We start from the raw sequence: 22,017 nt of genomic DNA on the forward strand, positions 1-22,017 counted from the left end.
AGAGCAGTACAAAGAGGGAAAGTAAGAGAGAAAAAGAAACAAAGAAATATATATATATATATATATTTTTTTTTTGTAACACATATGGTAAATCTGTAACAGTTATCCACTAATATAGTATTGAGAAGCCCCACCAGAAGCTACTACATGGTCCAGAATCCATAATGGCAATACAACAGCCCTAGTACTTCATTTAAATGATGATGATGGCCATGTCATGATCTTCTGATTTTTTTTGTTTTTGTTTTTGTTGCTTCAGATATTTCCAGCGATTTCAGCAAGAATTGGAACAAATCCGAATTATTAATGGAATTGCTAATCGTCGGGGTGTTCGTCATGCATCAAGAGAATCTTCGATCAGGATGACGTTAGGCATGGAAAGATCTCAGTTTGAAGGTTGTGGATTTGGTAAGTGATTATGAGATGCATAAAGATGAGGTGCATACATCTTTCTACCGAATCAAAATACCAAATCTTATTAAACAGGTAAAAATGAATGGCAAATTAAGTGTTGGAAGCAGAGCAGTATAATCTCATAATCTGTACAAATTCATTTTATCGTTGTATTTCCATTGGTTAGAAGTATGACAGATTCTGTAATCTTAGTCGTTCAACTTGCCGGTTTTGAGGGTTGATTCTGTTCCAATTCGATTAAATTTTTGGTAATTGTGTGTAAGTTAAACCTTAAGGTTTCTACATTTTTTTCAGTTCTTGATTATTTTGTTTTAAAATGTATCATCATCTTGAAAAATAAAACAAGATATCTTTTAGAAAATCTTGGAATTCATCAAAAATTGTAATATTTTATAAGAACGAAACCAACTGTTTCATTCGATTATCATCAATTAACAAATGATTGCCGAATAAGGAGTGGTGGGAAGAGGATAGTTTACTAATGTCATCTAAGAACAACTACTGAACTTGAGCATTACTTTTTCAACAAATAACTTTTCTGCTAAAATCATGACAAAAACAGAATGTGAGTTTTGATTGTTTTCTAAACTAAATTTCTTATTTTCATTTCACAGAAGTTCCTAATCTCATCGACGAAGAGAACTGTAAAATTCTTAAGTAAGTTGACTTTTTAATCTTTTTTTTTAACTGTTTATTTTCATTGTGTTAATCCAAGAGACTCACTTTCTGAACATTTTGAGCAGTTGATTGTAATTTTGTGCTTAAGTACTATCACTGGCTACATAAGAAGTACAATTACGAAAAGATTTATAAAACAATAGTAACGAATGAGAAATTAGATGTGGAGAAAGTATATTTGGATGGTGAAGTTTTTGCGATTGTCTTGAAGTTTTGTTATTTTGATGATACCATTATAGCACAGGGAGGAGCCTGGTGCTTGTATGATTGCAAGAATTAAGAGTGGATAGAATAAGTTGAGGGAACTTATTCCATTAAGTAAACCATGGAGCATTTCCACTGCTGACCAATAGAGGAGTTTATCAAGCTTATTTGTACAGTATGGTGATGTATGGAAATGAAACCTGGTCAGTGAAGGTTGAAGACATGGGTTGTATGGTGGGAAATGATCTATGCTACAATAGATGTGTAATGTGAGTCTTAAGGAAAAAAGACTTAGATCTGAAGATCTAAGAGTAAGATTAAATTTGAACAGTATATGAAGATATGTGCAGAACAGGTTTGGTCATGTTGAAATAGTGGATATGAGTTCTTGGCTTACTAGAACAGTTGAGGTAACAAGGTTATTTCATGGTGAATGAAATTCTTAATAGAAAATTTTTGACAAAAGATTTACAGAACATTCCTTATAGCAAAAAAGAAAAACACAGCACTTAGAAGTGATTCTTGGATGTTTGGCCCCCAAGATGGTCTGGAATAACCACATGCATTTAACATATTACTCTTGCTCTGAATTGGATTTGGGGGGGGGGGGACAAACTGATTATTTAAATTTACCCCTAAGTTTAGTTGTGCTAAAAATAAAAATCATTGTAGTAAAAATAGGTTTGAATAAAAGCACATCTTAGAAAATACATCTTAGAAAGTCAACCTGAACAAATAAAATGAGTCAACACATGTACAAAATTTTAAAAATTGGATTTCTTGTGAAGTTTAATTGAATTACTTATTTGATATTGCTTTTTTATGATTACATTACATTTTAAAAGGTGAATTAAAAAATTGCATCTGAACATGAGTTAATGTTGTTATAAGTGAAATTAAAGGCAATCTTTTATATATATAAAAGGGAAAACGCGTGCGAGAGTTTTTGTATGTCCGGGGGGAGGTTACTATCGTTTAGAAGTGTTTATATACCCCTTAGATAATAATATCTAGGATTTGCGAATATGCGTCACGTCTAGATTTATTTATGTCGACTTTTACAAAATTATTACTATTTCAGCTTCTCACATGTTGATTCGGCTTTTTCGTATAAAAGCAAAACTAATGTGAAACTAATGAGCAGTTCACGGCCCATGTGCCAGGAACGTCCAGAAAGCGATGGATGTTTGGTCAATGTCTGTTTTCATTGTCATATCAGACAATTACTTTCATTTGGACCCTTCCCTAATAAAGGGGGAGCTGGTTTTCCCCAACACATTGGGGAAACAAAACCAGACAAAGTTGGGTAAAAAAAACAAACCCAAAAGAACTATCCTGCAGTAAAATTAAGTGCGAATCAAATTCCGCACGCACTTGTCACTTGTGCCGTTATGAACGTTTCATTCACTGTGACGTGATGTTTGACACGCACCTGTCACATTACTTTTTAATGATTTTATTTCACACATTCTCACTTCTCTGCCATCATAGTGTGGCGGTAATTCCTCAAGAGTTTGGGTTCAAGCCTACATAACTACCAAAACTTTTTTTTCTTTTACATCTCCAAACACCCTGGCAACACCGGGTACCCCCACTAGTTAACTCTAAAAGACTCTGGGAGAAAAATGAATTAAAATGGCGGACTCACATTATGTACAATTATCATTTTTTTCTATTAATAGTTTCATGCTCATAATACAAAGTGTTCTTGCTAATTTTCATAACTCGCAACAAATGACGTCATTCATATGAACACAACAAATTGCTGACAAGATGAGATAATTGAAGATTTAAAAACAATATTTTCCCATGATCGCATAATGTTTTTAAAAAAAATCTAACAGATATATTGTTTTGTTCTTTCTTTCCTTGGAGAATATTTTTGTGCACAAATGAAAAAAAAAACTGAATTATTTTCCTCATGGATCCTAATTTGCCAGATAAAATCCTAAAATGTCAACAAGAACAATTTCTACATGCACAAATTAATTGAGAGTTTAACACAATAATTTCAAGCACAGCTCTTGATGGTATCAACCATAAGTTTGAATTCTTTTGATAGTATAGCAAATACAATAACTGAATTCCAGTTTAATCCTGTTTTAAAACATTCACCATCTGGTGTAGCTGTTGGAAGGATACTTTCCAACATGAATTCAGTGGGAAGGATGATACTTGTTAGTTACTTAGAAAACTTGATACAATGGAACACCAACACTATACAAATTCTTTCTTTTTTACCCAAAAGACCAGATTTTGCACTTCACAAAACGGTAGCGCAGTTGACAAACATTTTTGGTGAGTTATCATCAACATCTGATATAATTAGCAACACACATGAAAAAATTGAAAATGCATAGAATAATTGCATAGAAACATTCTAGATTATTGTAGCAAAAGTCAAAAAAAAAAAAAAGGAAAATCTACTGAATTGTCATGTCATAATGAAAATAAGATAGAAAATTAATTTTTAATGAAAATTTTTTTTTAACAAGTCACCACTTATCAAGGCCTGAAGGTCACTCAAGGATAAAGCTTTTTTTTTTTTTTTAAATAATGCAGTCACCACTTATCAAGGCCCAGAGGCCACTCAAGGATAAGGGTTCATGAGTGTACAGTAGACAGTGGCACAAATTATAGTAATCGTTAGTAGTGGAAATATGGTAAATCAAATTACTTAAGAGGATGACTCATCAAGAATTTGTTTACGTTGGACTTGAAGACAACCATATTGTAATCAGCTAGAAACAGAAGAGAGTTCCACACTGAATGAATGTAGCGTAGTAATTGTTAATGGTGTAAATTGGGTAAAATTTGATTATTTAAGAGAACATTTCAACAAGAACTTGTTTACATTGAATTTAATATTGTAGTCTACTGGGAAAGCAGGCCAGCAGAACAATGTTCTACAGGTGTGTGGTTCTAGGAAAGAAGCTTTGTTCATGGAATCTGCATTTAGATTTAGGCACAGATAGAAAGTGGGTGAAATTGTTGATAGTGTTTGTAGCCAGTCAAGTGGTTTTTATTTTTTTTATGAAAATCAGGGGGAAAGGGGGCACATAGATTGGAGCTCAGACAAGCACTTGTCATAAAATTAACAATAGGGCAGAGGTAGGCTTGCAACATCTCTTCTGTAGGGAAGAGAAAAGGGCATCACCATTAGGTTTCGAAGCCAGTTTTGAACTCTGAGTGCACTGAGCAGCTCTTGTTCAGATGTGGCAACATTACTCCATTTTAGGACATACAGATAGAGGATTGCATCGGCAGTGAGATACGTACTGGAGTGGTAGAATAATCCAACCATTTTTTTAACAATCTTGGCAACAGATTTGATATGTTCCATTTCAGATTAAGAGTGAAGGTCAGTTCCAGAAGCTTGTCAAGATATGCTTCTCCAAGACAAGAGCCATTCAGTTCAGTTGGGGCCTCTGTTGATGACTGTTCAATCAGCTACAAATCCAAATATATTTATACCATTGAAAGAAAACAATACAACATAAATAAAATTAAATTAAGAAATAGCTTTAAATTCTCCAAATTTAAAACAAAAGGTATACATTTCTACAACCAACACAGATTGATTGAAGAAAAATTCCATGTGTAAAACACTTTAGAATCTTTCTCGACAAAAAATGCAATCATAATACATAATATCAATTACATCAAAACTAAATGCAATAAAGCAATACAACTCTTAAAAGTCAGCTGCCCACAAAGATTGGGCAGCTGACAAAAATACTCTACATAAATTATACGGATAAGATCTGAGATTGACTATGACTGCTTCATATATGGAGCAGCCAGAAAATTTTATATGAAAGTTTTAAACACAATCCACCACAAGGGCCTAAGACTTGTTCTAGGAGTTTTTCGTACATCTCCAGTGGAGAGCTTTTATGTTAAATCCCATGAGCCACCACTAAAACTCTGATTTCAAAAATTAAGCTTACACTATAATAAAATTAAATCGCAACCTACCAATCCAGCCTAAAATTGCATGATCAATCATAAATGCCAAAAGTTTTTTGACTAAAAAGAAAAGATCTTTTGGCCTTCATATAAAACCACTAGTAGAAAACACAGGTATCTCAATCACCAACATCGATGATACCATTTATCCAAGTCTGGCTATTATATAGTAATCCTCAAAGTAAACAAGCTTCCAAAAATCAAAACTCATTCACTAACTTATCAAGAAAAACTCCTCAGTATCCTGGAAAAATACCCAAACCATGTACACATATACACAGACGGTTCCAAAGACAAATATAAAACTGGATGTTGAGCAGTATCCAACGATATTACCTTACAGAAACCACCTGTTTCAATTTTTAGTGTTGAAGCTACAACCATCTTCGGGACAAGATCAAAGTGTAGTATCTGTTCTTCAGATGCTGCACTTCTATTTCTTGTTCTCTTTCGGTGGAGGAGAAATCCTTCACGACTGAGACAATTTTTATTTTTGTACCTTTTCTCCACGTTAAAAAAAGACCCTGGTGTCTAACTCTGCCCCGTGGGGAGGCATAGTAAATAGGTACAACCATAGATCTGACTCTAGATTAGATCACTAATAAATTTATAATATTTTCATACTTCCTTTAGACTTAAAAAAAATTAAATAACCCACTAATCATCAACCAAAGAATAGATACTCTCTCTCTCTCAAAACAAAAACCTCAATTTCTGCTGGATCCCCAGTCATTTTGGATTTCAAGATAATGAAAAAGCTGACATGGTTAACAAAAACTTCCTGAAACTTAATATAAGTAATATGAAAATTACATACATAGATTACAAACCATTAATCAATACGTTGGGGAAACAAAAGTGGGTGAAATTGTTGATAATGTCAAATTATGAAAAAATGGCAAGAAGGTTGGAACACTTTTCAAAATAACAAACCTATACCTAAAAGAATGGCTACCATAATTCAGAAAGTCATGCAGGGAGGAAATAGCATAACCCACTTAATTCTGACAAATGAAAATCCTCCAGAATGTATGTGCCAATCAGATAAAAGTAAACTTATACAAGAAAATATAATTAATAATAAATTAAAATCCATTAAAATCCATTATTCTTGAGCGGTTTTCTGAATTTTATCATCTGAAAAGCAGAATAATATAAAACTTTATTTTTTGGAAAATTTAAAATCAGAATTTAAAATTTTCCAAAAACACCATTCACCGCTATTTTTTGCCTTGATGGAAAAAATATTTAAATATTTGAATATATTTTTTTTAAAGGTTTTTGAACAAGTTAATATTTTTTTTTGTCTAAAAGAAGATTTAGGATGATTTGCTATAAAATATAACATAAGTACCTGAATTTCAAATACTTCCATCTCACTGTATAGATTTTATGTGACGAAATTTAAAAAAAAAAAAAAAAATTAATGATAGTTTGCAAGAGACTACAGTAGCCTTGATAGGACTAAATAAGTTCGTTTAGTCGTGTAAATTTTTAATGATTGTTTTGACGATTAAGTGAAGGGTTTAATTCTTTTTTCGTAAGCGAGATATATATATTGTTGCCTACATAACCATCGAAGTTAAGTAATGATGAGGCTGGCCAATACCAGATGGGTGACCACTTTGGGAATGTTAAGTGTCATATGTGTTGGAGACACTCCTGCCTCTAGTATCACGCTTGGTCATCTTGACCCTGTCTTGCAATCAGGACCAATTATTTTTGGACGAGTGTAGTAGATGCAAAAATCCCCTACACTTTCAACTAAGTCAAAGTGCAAGTCACAGCAAAAAGCAAAAGAGAGAGATAACAACTTTATAGGTAAAGTAAAATATATATATATATATCTCGATTATGAAAAATATCAAGTAAAATATATATATATATATCGATTATGAAAAATATCAAGTAAAATATATATATATATATATATATCGATTATAAAAAAATATCAAGTAAAATATATATATCTCAATTATGAAAAATATCAAGTAAAATATATATATCTCGATTATGAAAAATATCGAGTAAAATATATATATATATATATATATATATATATATATATAGATTATGACAAATATCAAGTAAAATATATATATCTCGATTATGAAAAATATCAAGTAAAATATATATATATCGATTATGAAAAATATCAAGTAAAATATATATATATCTCGATTATGAAAAATATCAAGTAAAATATATATATATATCGATTATGAAAAATATCAAGTAAAATATATATATATCGATTATGAAAAATATCAAGTAAAATATATATATCTCGATTATGAAAAATATCTAGTAAAATATATATATCTCGATTATGAAAAATATCAAGTAAAATATATATATCTCGATTATGAAAAATATCAAGTAAAATATATATATCTCGATTATGAAAAATATCAAGTAAAATATATATATATATATATATATATATCGATTATGAAAAATATCAAGTAAAATATATATATCTCGATTATGAAAAATATCAAGTAAAATATATATATATATATATATATATATATCGATTATGAAAAATATCAAGTAAAATATATATATATATATATCGATTATGAAAAATATCAAGTAAAATATATATATATATATATATATATCGATTATGAAAAATATCAAGTAAAATATATATATATATATATATATATATATCGATTATGAAAAATATCAAGTAAAATATATATATATATATCGATTATGAAAAATTTCAAGTAAAATATATATATATATCGATTATGAAAAATATCAAGTAAAATATATATATATCTCGATTATGAAAAATATCAAGTAAAATATATATATATATCGATTATGAAAAATATCAAGTAAAATATATATATCTCGATTATGAAAAATATCAAGTAAAATATATATATATATATATATCGATTATGAAAAATATCAAGTAAAATATATATATCTCGATTATGAAAAATATCAAGTAAAATATATATATATATATATATATATATATATCGATTATGAAAAATATCAAGTAAAATATATATATATATCGATTATGAAAAATATCAAGTAAAATATATATATATATATATCGATTATGAAAAATATCAAGTAAAAAATATATATATATATATCGATTATGAAAAATATCAAGTAAAATATATATATCTCGATTATGAAAAATATCAAGTAAAATATATATATATCGATTATGAAAAATATCAAGTAAAATATATATATTGATTATGAAAAATATCAAGTAAAATATATATATCTCGATTATGAAAAATATCAAGTAAAATATATATATATATATATATATATATATATCGATTATGAAAAATATCAGGTAATATATATATATATCGATTATGAAAAATATCAAGTAAAATATATATATTTATCGATTATGAAAAATATCAAGTAAAATATATATATTTATCGATTATGAAAAATATCAAGTAAAATATATATATAAATCGATTATGAAAAATATCAAGTAAAATATATATATATATATCGATTATGAAAAATATCAAGTGAAATATATATATATATATATATCGATTATGAAAAATATCAAGTAAAATATATATATAAATCGATTATGAAAAATATCAAGTAAAATATATATATCTCGGTTATGAAAAATATCAAGTAAAATATATATATATATATCGATTATGAAAAATATCAGGTAATATATATATATATATCGATTATGAAAAATATCAAGTAAAATATATATATTTATCGATTATGAAAAATATCAAGTAAAATATATATATAAATCGATTATGAAAAATATCAAGTAAAATATATATATATATATATATATCGATTATGAAAAATATCAAGTGAAATATATATATATATATCGATTATGAAAAATATCAAGTAAAATATAAATATCTCGATTATGAAAAATATCAAGTAAAATATATATATCTCGATTATGAAAAATATCAAGTAAAATAATATATATATAGATTATGAAAAATATCAAGTAAAATATATGTATATATCGATTATGAAAAATATCAAGTAAAATATATATATATATATATATATCGATTATGAAAAATATCAAGTAAAATATATATATATATCGATTATGAAAAATATCAAGTAAAATATATATATATTGATTATGAAAAATATCAAATAATATATATATATATCGATTATGAAAAGTATCAAGTAAAATATATATATATCGATTATGAAAAGTATCAAGTAAAATATATATATATATCGATTATGAAAAATATCAAGTAAAATATATATATATATATCGATTATGAAAAATATCAAGTAAAATATATATATATCGATTATGAAAAATATCAAGTAATATATATATATATCGATTATGAAAAATATCAAGTAAAATATATATATCTCGATTATGAAAAATATCAAGTAAAATATATATATATCTCGATTAGGAAAATATCAAGTAAAATATATATATCTCGATTATAAAAAATATCAAATAAAATATATATATATCGATTATGAAAAATATCAAGTAAAATATATATATATATTGATTATGAAAAATATCAAGTAAAATATATATATCTCGATTATGAAAAATATCAAGTAAAATATATATATCTCGATTATGAAAAATATCAAGTAAAATATATATATCTCGATTATGAAAAATATCAAGTAAAATATATATATCTCGATTATGAAAAATATCAAGTAAAATATATATATCTCGATTATGAAAAATATCAAGTAATATATATATATATATATATATATATCGATTATGAAAAATATCAAGTAAAATATATATATCTCGATTATGAAAGATATCAAGTAAAATATATATATATATCGATTATGAAAAATATCAAGTAAAATATATATATATATCGATTATGAAAAATATCAAGTAAAATATATATATATATATATATATCGATTATGAAAAATATCAAGTAAAATATATATATATATATCGATTATGAAAAATATCAAGTAAAATATATATATATATCGATTATGAAAAATATCAAGTAAAATATATATATATATCGATTATGAAAAATATCAAGTAAAATATATATATATCGATTATGAAAAATTTCAAGTAAAATATATATATATCGATTATGAAAAATTTCAAGTAAAATATATATATCTCGATAATGAAAAATATCAAGTAAAATATATATATATATATCGATTATGAAAATTATCAAGTAAAATATATATATCTCGATTATGAAAAATATCAAGTAAAATATATATATCTCGATTATGAAAAATATCCAGTAAAATATGTATATATATATATATCGATTATGAAAAATATCAAGTAAAATATATATATATCGATTATGAAAAATATCAAGTAAAATATATATATCTCGATTATGAAAAATATCAAGTAAAATATATATATATATCGATTATGAAAAATATCAAGTAAAATATATATATATCGATTATGAAAAATATCAAGTAAAATATATATATCTCGATTATGAAAAATATCAAGTAAAATATATATATCTCGATTATGAAAAATATCAAGTAAAATATATATATATATCGATTATGAAAAATATCAAGTAAAATATATATATATATATATATATCGATTATGAAAAATATCAAGTAAAATATATATATATATATATATATATATCGATTATGAAAAATATCAAGTAAAATATATATATATATCGATTATGAAAAATATCAAGTAAAATATATATATCTCGATTATGAAAAATATCAAGTAAAATATATATATATATATATATATATCGATTATGAAAAATTTCAAGTAAAATATATATATCTCGATTATGAAAAATATCAAGTAAAATATATATATATATCGATTATGAAAAATATCAAGTAAAATATATATATATATCGATTATGAAAAATTTCAAGTAAAATATATATATATCGATTATGAAAAATATCAAGTAAAATATATATCTCGATTATGAAAAATATCAAGTAAAATATATATATCTCGATTATAAAAAATATCAAATAAAATATATATATATCGATTATGAAAAATATCAAGTAAAATATATATATATATTGATTATGAAAAATATCAAGTAAAATATATATATCTCGATTATGAAAAATATCAAGTAAAATATATATATCTCGATTATGAAAAATATCAAGTAAAATATATATATCTCGATTATGAAAAATATCAAGTAAAATATATATATCTCGATTATGAAAAATATCAAGTAATATATATATATATATATATATATCGATTATGAAAAATATCAAGTAAAATATATATATCTCGATTATGAAAAATATCAAGTAAAATATATATATATATCGATTATGAAAAATATCAAGTAAAATATATATATATATATATCGATTATGAAAAATATCAAGTAAAATATATATATATATCGATTATGAAAAATATCAAGTAAAATATATATATATATCGATTATGAAAAATATCAAGTAAAATATATATATATCGATTATGAAAAATATCAAGTAAAATATATATATATCGATTATGAAAAATTTCAAGTAAAATATATATATCTCGATAATGAAAAATATCAAGTAAAATATATATATATATATATCGATTATGAAAATTATCAAGTAAAATATATATATCTCGATTATGAAAAATATCAAGTAAAATATATATATCTCGATTATGAAAAATATCCAGTAAAATATGTATATATATATATATCGATTATGAAAAATATCAAGTAAAATATATATATCTCGATTATGAAAAATATCAAGTAAAATATATATATATATATCTCGATTATGAAAAATATCAAGTAAAATATATATATATATATATCGATTATGAAAAATATCAAGTAAAATATATATATATCGATTATGAAAAATATCAAGTAAAATATATATATCGATTATTAAAAATATCAAGTAAAATATATATATCTCGATTATGAAAAATATCAAGTAAAATATATATATATATATATATATATATATATCGATTATGAAAAATTTCAAGTAAAATATATATATCTCGATTATGAAAAATATCAAGTAAAATATATATATCTCGATTATGAAAAATATCAAGTAAAATATATATATATATATCGATTATGAAAAATTTCAAGTAAAATATATATATATCGATTATGAAAAATATCAAGTAAAATATATATATATATCGATTATGAAAAATTTCAAGTAAAATATATATATATCGATTATGAAAAATATCAAGTAAAATATATATCTCGATTATGAAAAATATCAAGTAAAATATATATATATCGATTATGAAAAAATATCAAGTAAAATATATATATATCGATTATGAAAAATATCAAGTGAAATATATATATATTGATTATGAAAAATATCAAGTAAAATCTATATATATCGATTATGAAAAATATCAAGTAAAATATATATATCGATTATGAAAAATATCAAATAAAATATATATATCTCGATTATGAAAAATATCAAGTAAAATATATATATCGATTATGAAAAATATCAAGTAAAATATATATATATATATATATCGATTATGAAAAATATCAAGTAAAATATATATATATATATATCGATTATGAAAAATATCAAGTAAAATATATATATATCGATTATGAAAAATATCAAGTAAAATATATATATATCGATTATGAAAAATATCAAGTAAAATATATATATCTCGATTATGAAAAATATCAAGTAAAATATATATATATATATATATATATATATATATATATCGATTATGAAAAATTTCCAGTAAAATATATATATCTCGATTATGAAAAATATCAAGTAAAATATATATATCTCGATTATGAAAAATATCAAGTAAAATATATATATATATCGATTATGAAAAATATCAAGTAAAATATATATATCTCGATTATGAAAAATATCAAGTAAAATATATATATCTCGATTATGAAAAATATCAAGTAAAATATATATATATATCGATTATGAAAAATATCAAGTAAAATATATATATATATCGATTATGAAAAATTTCAAGTAAAATCTATATGTATCGATTATGAAAAATATCAAGTAAAATATATATATCGATTATGAAAAATATCAAGTAAAATATATATATCTCGATTATGAAAAATATCAAGTAAAATATATATATATATCGATTATGAAAAATATCAAGTAAAATATATATATATATATATCGATTATGAAAAATATCAAGTAAAATATATATATATATATCGATTATGAAAAATATCAAGTAAAATCTATATAATACTAAAAGTCTATGGATCTTGTATGTTTGCAATCAGATTTCCGGTTTTCAACATCCGGTTGCGCATGCGTAAATAGCAACGTCTTCAATCCGTTATTCCAATTCCGGAATTTTTATATCGCTTTTAATACAAACAATTTCATTTAATTTGATCAAATAGTTATTTATATATACAAATAATACATAGATTCATAGATAATTATAATATATATTATAAAATCTATTTATCTATGAATCTATTAATAATATGAAATATTACCCTATACAATTCATGGAAAGAAAACACCTCTCACTTTCCCTCTAATAGATTTCAACACTCCTACTCCCTCTGTTTTCGTTACGTACGCGAGAAATAGTTACGTGTATGTGTGAGAGAGAGAAAAAGGGAACGATGTAAAACTGGATAGAGTTATCCCCCTTAACTAATGCAGACCTTTTTACTAGAGGGCGTTATTACAAAAAAATTTCTTTTTCTTCTTCCCATGTTTTTTAAAGTCGTCTGCTTACATATCCAAACGGAAAGCTGAATCGGTAAATGCACACATTTCTATTACATTAAATAGTGTTTTCCTTTACACAATGGGTACTGAATGTTTGCTTAAATTAAATGAAAAAAGTTACATTTTATTTTCATTTTCTGTTTAAAAAGCCATTATTAACATGTGGAGAGTGTTTTTTTTATTATTCTGTACTTTCAACTAACAATTTCATTTAAAAGATGATATATCAAAATTTGAATTTAACTATAATAAGGATTATGATACCTGTTCAGGGCATATTTATCTATAAGTATGACCAACCACTTATAATTCAGTAACTGTAATTTTAAAAAAAATAACAATTATAATAAACAGAACGACTCATAGAAATCTATCTATATTCTTTTTTCATTTTAATATACTTTCATAGAAATGCTTCTGTTATGTAAAAAAAAACTATTTTCTTTATGCCACAAGTGTCACGCTCATACATGAATTCCATAGCTAATATAACGTACTGACCCAACGGGTCACGGGTGGTCTAGTATATATATAAATATTGATTATGAAAAAATATCAAGTAAAATATTTATATATATATCGATTATGAAAAATATCAAGTAAAATATATGTATATATCGATTATGAAAAATATCAAGTAAAATATATGTATATATCGATTATGAAAAATATCAAGTAAAATATATGTATATATCGATTATGAAAAATATCAAGTAAAATCTCGATTATGAAAAAAAAAGTACATTCTTCACTTAATAATCGGTGAAAATTTTGTATAGCTTACTTGATTTTTAAAGAGAAACTATATCAAAAATACTTACTCCCTCGTTCCGTTTTGGCTGTGCCTATACACATACATATATACTATATTTGGGCCAGACATGCAAATCAACTTCCTCACTAATACCTTCCAAAGAGACAATTAAATGACAATCATTCCCTAAACTGTTTTACTGGACACATCTGAAGTATACAAAGTCCCATAAGAAGGATGCAGTGAATGTGCAAACTAACTTCAACCCTACAAGCATCATATTTCGAAGAGGAGGTGTTAGTGGAAATAAAAAGAAATAACTCTAAAAGAATAGGGTTAAGATAGCGAACTCACATTATATAATATCATAAAATTATCATTCTTGTAAAGTTAATTTTTTTATTGTTAATATTTTCTTGCTTATATGAATTGTTCTTATTCTCATCATAATTATCAACAAATGACATTCTTACCAACAAATGTTTGAGAATCTCATAATAGATTAAAACAAATTTCTTTTACCTAATAAGTTTTTCCTACCTTAAAATATAATGAACTTCAAAATATTTTAAAATATGAGATTTGATCCCTACACTTTCAACTAAGTCAAAGTGCAAGTCACAGCAAAAAGCAAAAGAGAGATAACAACTGTGTATTCCCTTCTCTCTTTTTTGTCTCTTTTTTCCCATTCTCCCTTCTCTCTTTTTTGTCTCTTTTTTCCCATTCTCCCTTCTCTCTTTTTTGTCTCTTTTTTCCCATTCTCCCTTCTCTCTTTTTTGTGTCTTTTTTTCCATTCTCCCTTCTCTCTTTTTTGTGTCTTTTTTTTCCATTCTCCCTTCTCTCTTTTTTGTGTCTTTTTTTTCCATTCTCCCTTCTCTCTTTTTTGTCTCTTTTTTCCCATTCTCCCTTCTCTCTTGTCGTCTCTTTTTTCCCATTCTCCCTTCTCTCTTTTCGTCTCTTTTTTCCCATTCTCCCTTCTCTCTTTTTTGTCTCTTTTTTCCCCATTCTCCCTTCTATCTTTTTTGTCTCTTTTTCCCCATTCTCCCTTCTCTCTTTTTTGTGTCTTTTTTTTCCATTCTCCCTTCTCTCTTTTTTGTGTCTTTTTTTTCCATTCTCCCTTCTCTCTTTTTTGTCTCTTTTTTCCCATTCTCCCTTCTCTCTTTTTTGTCTCTTTTTTCCCATTCTCCCTTCTCTCTTGTCGTCTCTTTTTTCCCATTCTCCCTTCTCTCTTTTCGTCTCTTTTTTCCCATTCTCCCTTCTCTCTTTTTTGTCTCTTTTTTCCCCATTCTCCCTTCTATCTTTTTTGTCTCTTTTTTCCCATTCTCCCTTCTCTCTTTTTTGTCTCTTTTTTCCCATTTTCCCTTCTCTCTTTTTTGTCTCTTTTTTCCCATTCTCCCTTCTCTCTTTTTTGTCTCTTTTTTCCCATTTTCCCTTCTCTCTTTTTTGTCTCTTTTTTCCCATTCTCCCTTCTCTCTTTTTTGTCTCTTTTTTCCCATTCTCCCTTCTCTCTTTTTTGTCTCTTTTTTCCCATTCTCCCTTCTCTCTTTTTTGTCTCTTTTTTTCCCATTTTCCCTTCTCTCTTTTTTGTCTCTTTTTCCCATTCTCCCTTCTCTCTTTTTTGTCTCTTTTTTCCCATTCTCCCTTCTCTCTTTTTTGTCTCTTTTTTCCCATTTTCCCTTCTCTCTTTTTTTTTTTTTGCCCATTCTCCCTTCTATCGTTTTTGTCTCTTTTTTCCCATTCTCCCTTCTCTCTTTTTTGTCTCTTTTTTCCCATTTTCCCTTCTCTCTTTTTTGTCTCTTTTTTCCCATTCTCCCTTCTCTCTTTTTTGTCTCTTTTTTCCCATTCTCCCTTCTCTCTTTTTTGTCTCTTTTTTCCCATTCTCCCTTCTCTCTTGTCGTCTCTTTTTTCCCATTCTCCCTTCTCTCTTTTTTGTCTCTTTTTTCCCATTCTCCCTTCTCTCTTGTCGTCTCTTTTTTCCCATTCTCCCTTCTCTCTTTTTTGTCTCTTTTTTCCCATTCTCCCTTCTCTCTTTTTTGTCTCTTTTTTCCCATTCTCCCTTCTCTCTTTTTTGTGTCTTTTTTTCCATTCTCCCTTCTCTCTTTTTTGTCTCTTTTTTTTCCATTCTCCCTTCTCTCTTTTTTGTGTCTTTTTTTTCCATTCTCCCTTCTCTCTTTTTTGTCTCTTTTTTCCCATTCTCCCTTCTCTCTTGTCGTCTCTTTTTTCCCATTCTCCCTTCTCTTTTTTTTGTCTCTTTTTTCCCATTCTCCCTTCTCTCTTTTTTGTGTCTTTTTTTTCCATTCTCCCTTCTCTCTTTTTTGTGTCTTTTTTTTCCATTCTCCCTTCTCTCTTTTTTGTCTCTTTTTTCCCATTCTCCCTTCTCTCTTTTTTGTCTCTTTTTTCCCATTCTCCCTTCTCTCTTGTCGTCTCTTTTTTCCCATTCTCCCTTCTCTCTTTTCGTCTCTTTTTTCCCATTCTCCCTTCTCTCTTTTTTGTCTCTTTTTTCCCCATTCTCCCTTCTATCTGTTTTGTCTCTTTTTCCCCATTCTCCCTTCTCTCTTTTTTGTCTCTTTTTTCCCATTTTCCCTTCTCTCTTTTTTGTCTCTTTTTTCCCATTCTCCCTTCTCTCTTTTTTGTCTCTTTTTTCCCATTTTCCCTTCTCTCTTTTTTGTCTCTTTTTTCCAATTCTCCCTTCTCTCTTTTTTGTCTCTTTTTTCCCATTCTCCCTTCTCTCTTTTTTGTCTCTTTTTTCCCATTCTCCCTTCTCTCTTTTTTGTCTCTTTTTTCCCATTCTCCCTTCTCTCTTTTTTGTCTCTTTTTTTCCCATTTTCCCTTCTCTCTTTTTTGTCTCTTTTTTCCCATTCTCCCTTCTCTCTTTTTTGTCTCTTTTTTCCCATTCTCCCTTCTCTCTTTTTTGTCTCTTTTTTCCCATTTTCCCTTCTCTCTTTTTTTTCTCTTTTTTCCCATTCTCCCTTCTATCTTTTTTGTCTGTTTTTTCCCATTCTCCCTTCTCTCTTTTTTGTCTCTTTTTTCCCATTTTCCCTTCTCTCTTTTTTGTCTCTTTTTTCCCATTCTCCCTTCTCTCTTTTTTGTCTCTTTTTTCCCATTCTCCCTTCTCTCTTGTCGTCTCTTTTTTCCCATTCTCCCTTCTCTCTTTTTTGTCTCTTTTTTCCCATTCTCCCTTCTCTCTTGTCGTCTCTTTTTTCCCATTCTCCCTTCTCTCTTTTTTGTCTCTTTTTTCCCATTCTCCCTTCTCTCTTTTTTGTCTCTTTTTTCCCATTCTCCCTTCTCTCTTTTTTGTGTCTTTTTTTCCATTCTCCCTTCTCTCTTTTTTGTGTCTTTTTTTTCCATTCTCCCTTCTCTCTTTTTTGTGTCTTTTTTTTCCATTCTCCCTTCTCTCTTTTTTGTCTCTTTTTTCCCATTCTCCCTTCTCTCTTTTTTGTCTCTTTTTTCCCATTCTCCCTTCTCTCTTGTCGTCTCTTTTTTCCCATTCTCCCTTCTCTCTTTTCGTCTCTTTTTTCCCATTCTCCCTTCTCTCTTTTTTGTCTCTTTTTTCCCCATTCTCCCTTCTATCTTTTTTGTCTCTTTTTCCCCATTCTCCCTTCTCTCTTTTTTGTCTCTTTTTTCCCATTTTCCCTTCTCTCTTTTTTGTCTCTTTTTCCCCATTCTCCCTTCTCTCTTTTTTGTCTCTTTTTTCCCATTTTCCCTTCTCTCTTTTTTGTCTCTTTTTTCCCATTTTCCCTTCTCTCTTTTTTGTCTCTTTTTTCCCATTCTCCCTTCTCTCTTTTTTGTCTCTTTTTTCCCATTCTCCCTTCTCTCTTTTTTGTCTCTTTTTTCCCATTCTCCCTTCTCTCTTTTTTGTCTCTTTTTTCCCATTTTCCCTTCTCTCTTTTTTGTCTCTTTTTTCCCATTCTCCCTTCTATCTTTTTTGTCTCTTTTTTCCCATTCTCCCTTCTATCTTTTTTGTCTCTTTTTTCCCATTCTCCCTTCTCTCTTTTTTGTCTCTTTTTTCCCATTTTCCCTTCTCTCTTTTTTGTCTCTTTTTTCCCATTCTCCCTTCTCTCTTTTTTGTCTCTTTTTTCCCATTCTCCCTTCTCTCTTGTCGTCTCTTTTTTCCCATTCTCCCTTCTCTCTTTTTTGTCTCTTTTTTCCCATTCTCCCTTCTCTCTTGTCGTCTCTTTTTTCCCATTCTCCCTTCTCTCTTTTTTGTCTCTTTTTTCCCATTTTCCCTTCTCTCTTTTTTGTCTCTTTTTTCCCATTCTCCCTTCTCTCTTTTTTGTGTCTTTTTTTCCATTCTCCCTTCTCTCTTTTTTTGTGTCTTTTTTTTCCATTCTCCCTTCTCTCTTTTTTGTGTCTTTTTTTTCCATTCTCCCTTCTCTCTTTTTTGTGTCTTTTTTTTCCATTCTCCCTTCTCTCTTTTTTGTCTCTTTTTTCCCATTCTCCCTTCTCTCTTGTCGTCTCTTTTTTCCCATTCTCCCTTCTCTCTTTTCGTCTCTTTTTTCCCATTCTCCCTTCTCTCTTTTCGTCTCTTTTTTCCCCATTCTCCCTTCTATCTTTTTTGTCTCTTTTTCCCCATTCTCCCTTCTCTCTTTTTTGTCTCTTTTTTCCCATTTTCCCTTCTCTCTTTTTTGTCTCTTTTTTCCCATTCTCCCTTCTCTCTTTTTTGTCTCTTTTTTCCCATTCTCCCTTCTCTCTTTTTTGTCTCTTTTTTCCCATTCTCCCTTCTCTCTTTTTTGTCTCTTTTTTCCCATTCTCCCTTCTCTCTTTTTTGTCTCTTTTTTCCCATTTTCCCTTCTCTCTTTTTTGTCTCTTTTTTCCCATTCTCCCTTCTCTCTTTTTTGTCTCTTTTTTCCCATTCTCCCTTCTCTCTTTTTTGTCTCTTTTTTCCCATTCTCCCTTCTCTCTTTTTTGTCTCTTTTTTCCCATTCTCCCTTCTCTCTTTTTTGTCTCTTTTTTCCCATTTTCCCTTCTCTCTTTTTTGTCTCTTTTTTCCCATTCTCCCTTCTATCTTTTTTGTCTCTTTTTTCCCATTCTCCCTTCTCTCTTTTTTGTCTCTTTTTTCCCATTTTCCCTTCTCTCTTTTTTGTCTCTTTTTTCCCATTTTCCCTTCTCTCTTTTTTGTCTCTTTTTTCCCATTTTCCCTTCTCTCTTTTTTGTCTCTTTTTTCCCATTTTCCCTTCTCTCTTTTTTGTCTCTTTTTTCCCATTCTCCCTTCTCTCTTGTCGTCTCTTTTTTCCCATTCTCCCTTCTCTCTTGTCGTCTCTTTTTTCCCATTCTCCCTTCTCTCTTGTCGTCTCTTTTTTCCCATTCTCCCTTCTCTCTTTTTTGTCTCTTTTTTCCCATTCTCCCTTCTCTCTATTTTGTTTCTTTTTCCTATTCTCCCTTCTCTCTTTTTTGTGTCTTTTTTTCCATTCTCCCTTCTCTCTTTTTTGTGTCTTTTTTTTCCATTCTCCCTTCTCTCTTTTTTGTGTCTTTTTTTTCCATTCTCCCTTCTCTCTTTTTTGTCTCTTTTTTCCCATTCTCCCTTCTCTCTTTTTTGTCTCTTTTTTCCCATTCTCCCTTCTCTCTTGTCGTCTCTTTTTTCCCATTCTCCCTTCTCTCTTTTCGTCTCTTTTTTCCCATTCTCCCTTCTCTCTTTTTTGTCTCTTTTTTCCCCATTCTCCCTTCTATCTTTTTTGTCTCTTTTTCCCCATTCTCCCTTCTCTCTTTTTTGTGTCTTTTTTTTCCATTCTCCCTTCTCTCTTTTTTGTCTCTTTTTTCCCATTCTCCCTTCTCTCTTTTTTGTCTCTTTTTTCCCATTTTCCCTTCTCTCTTTTTTGTCTCTTTTTTCCCATTTTCCCTTCTCTCTTTTTTGTCTCTTTTTTCCCATTCTCCCTTCTCTCTTTTTTGTCTCTTTTTTCCCATTCTCCCTTCTCTCTTTTTTGTCTCTTTTTTCCCATTCTCCCTTCTCTCTTTTTTGTCTCTTTTTTCCCATTTTCCCTTCTCTTTTTTTTGTCTCTTTTTTCCCATTCTCCCTTCTATCTTTTTTGTCTCTTTTTTCCCATTCTCCCTTCTCTCTTTTTTGTCTCTTTTTTCCCATTTTCCCTTCTCTCTTTTTTTTCTCTTTTTTCCCATTCTCCCTTCTATCTTTTTTGTCTCTTTTTTCCCATTCTCCCTTCTCTCTTTTTTGTCTCTTTTTTCCCATTTTCCCTTCTCTCTTTTTTGTCTCTTTTTTCCCATTCTCCCTTCTCTCTTGTCGTCTCTTTTTTCCCATTCTCCCTTCTCTCTTTTTTGTCTCTTTTTTCCCATTCTCCCTTCTCTCTTGTCGTCTCTTTTTTCCCATTCTCCCTTCTCTCTTTTTTGTCTCTTTTTTCCCATTCTCCCTTTTCTCTTTTTTGTCTCTTTTTTCCCATTCTCCCTTTCTGTCCAGTTTTTGTGTTCAATTCATATTTTAAATCAATATTAAACGTGTTCCTTTTTTTTCCCCCCTCAGAGAATGGGATGGCCAATCTTATGGTTATTTGCCTCGGATCAAAATGATCAAAATCTCCGCTGATGATGTAGTGATGGAAACTAAGGCAAATCTTTCAACTTGCTCTCATCAAACTGTAAAACCAAAGCAAACAATGAAAACTGTGGCTGAAACAGGAGAAAAGAAAAAGGAAGGACTTGGAGGAAATCAAAAAGAGGAAATAAATGATATTATGACTGACCTTGAAGAAATTGATGAAGATGCACTTTTACAAAATTCTGATAACGAAGACGTGGAAATGACTCTAAACAAAAAAGAACAATGCTAATGTAAAATGAAACCTTTTGCACATTATTTAAAATTGGAAAAAATAGAATCTAATTGTGATTTTGACAATCTAATGATTGTCAAAATAAATTAAAAAAAAAAAAGCAGTAATTCACAGAAAAGGAATCATAGTACAAAAAAAAAGTATGGTCAATTTTGGTATTGTCAAAAAACTTTTAAAATATACAAAAATCAGCTTCAAACATTTTCTGATTTTAACAAACATTTCTTTAGCTTCTAGAGATTTTCTACGAAGGATTAAAATCATTTAATGATGAAGGATAAAAAGAAATTTCATTACAAAATTTCAGATTTGAATAAACTTTCTTGTTTGTTTTGAACATTTAATTGATAGACTTATTAAAAACGCACAAAGAAAAAAATGTCCAAATCTTTTTTTTTTTTTTTTTTTTTTTAATGATCGACGGTGCTGCCCACTCGTGTCTGA

The 22,017-nt window shown here is 27.7% G+C and overlaps 1 protein-coding gene across 1 annotated transcript; it reads left to right on the forward strand.

Moving 5' to 3' along the window:
- The first annotated feature begins 232 nt into the window (after window positions 1–232).
- LOC145265433 (uncharacterized) lies at window positions 233–21,952 on the forward strand. Its single transcript, XM_080121269.1, has 3 exons — window positions 233–408; window positions 1,029–1,071; window positions 21,264–21,952. The coding sequence occupies exons 1-3, from the start codon at window positions 363–365 to the stop codon at window positions 21,568–21,570; spliced, it is 396 nt and encodes a 131-aa protein (XP_079977395.1). The 5' UTR covers window positions 233–362; the 3' UTR covers window positions 21,571–21,952.
- Window positions 21,953–22,017: the final 65 nt, after the last annotated feature.

Source organism: Euprymna scolopes, chromosome 40 (assembly GCF_053919585.1).
Source record: "Euprymna scolopes isolate OS-2025 chromosome 40, ASM5391958v1, whole genome shotgun sequence".
NCBI lineage: Eukaryota > Metazoa > Mollusca > Cephalopoda > Sepiida > Sepiolidae > Euprymna > Euprymna scolopes.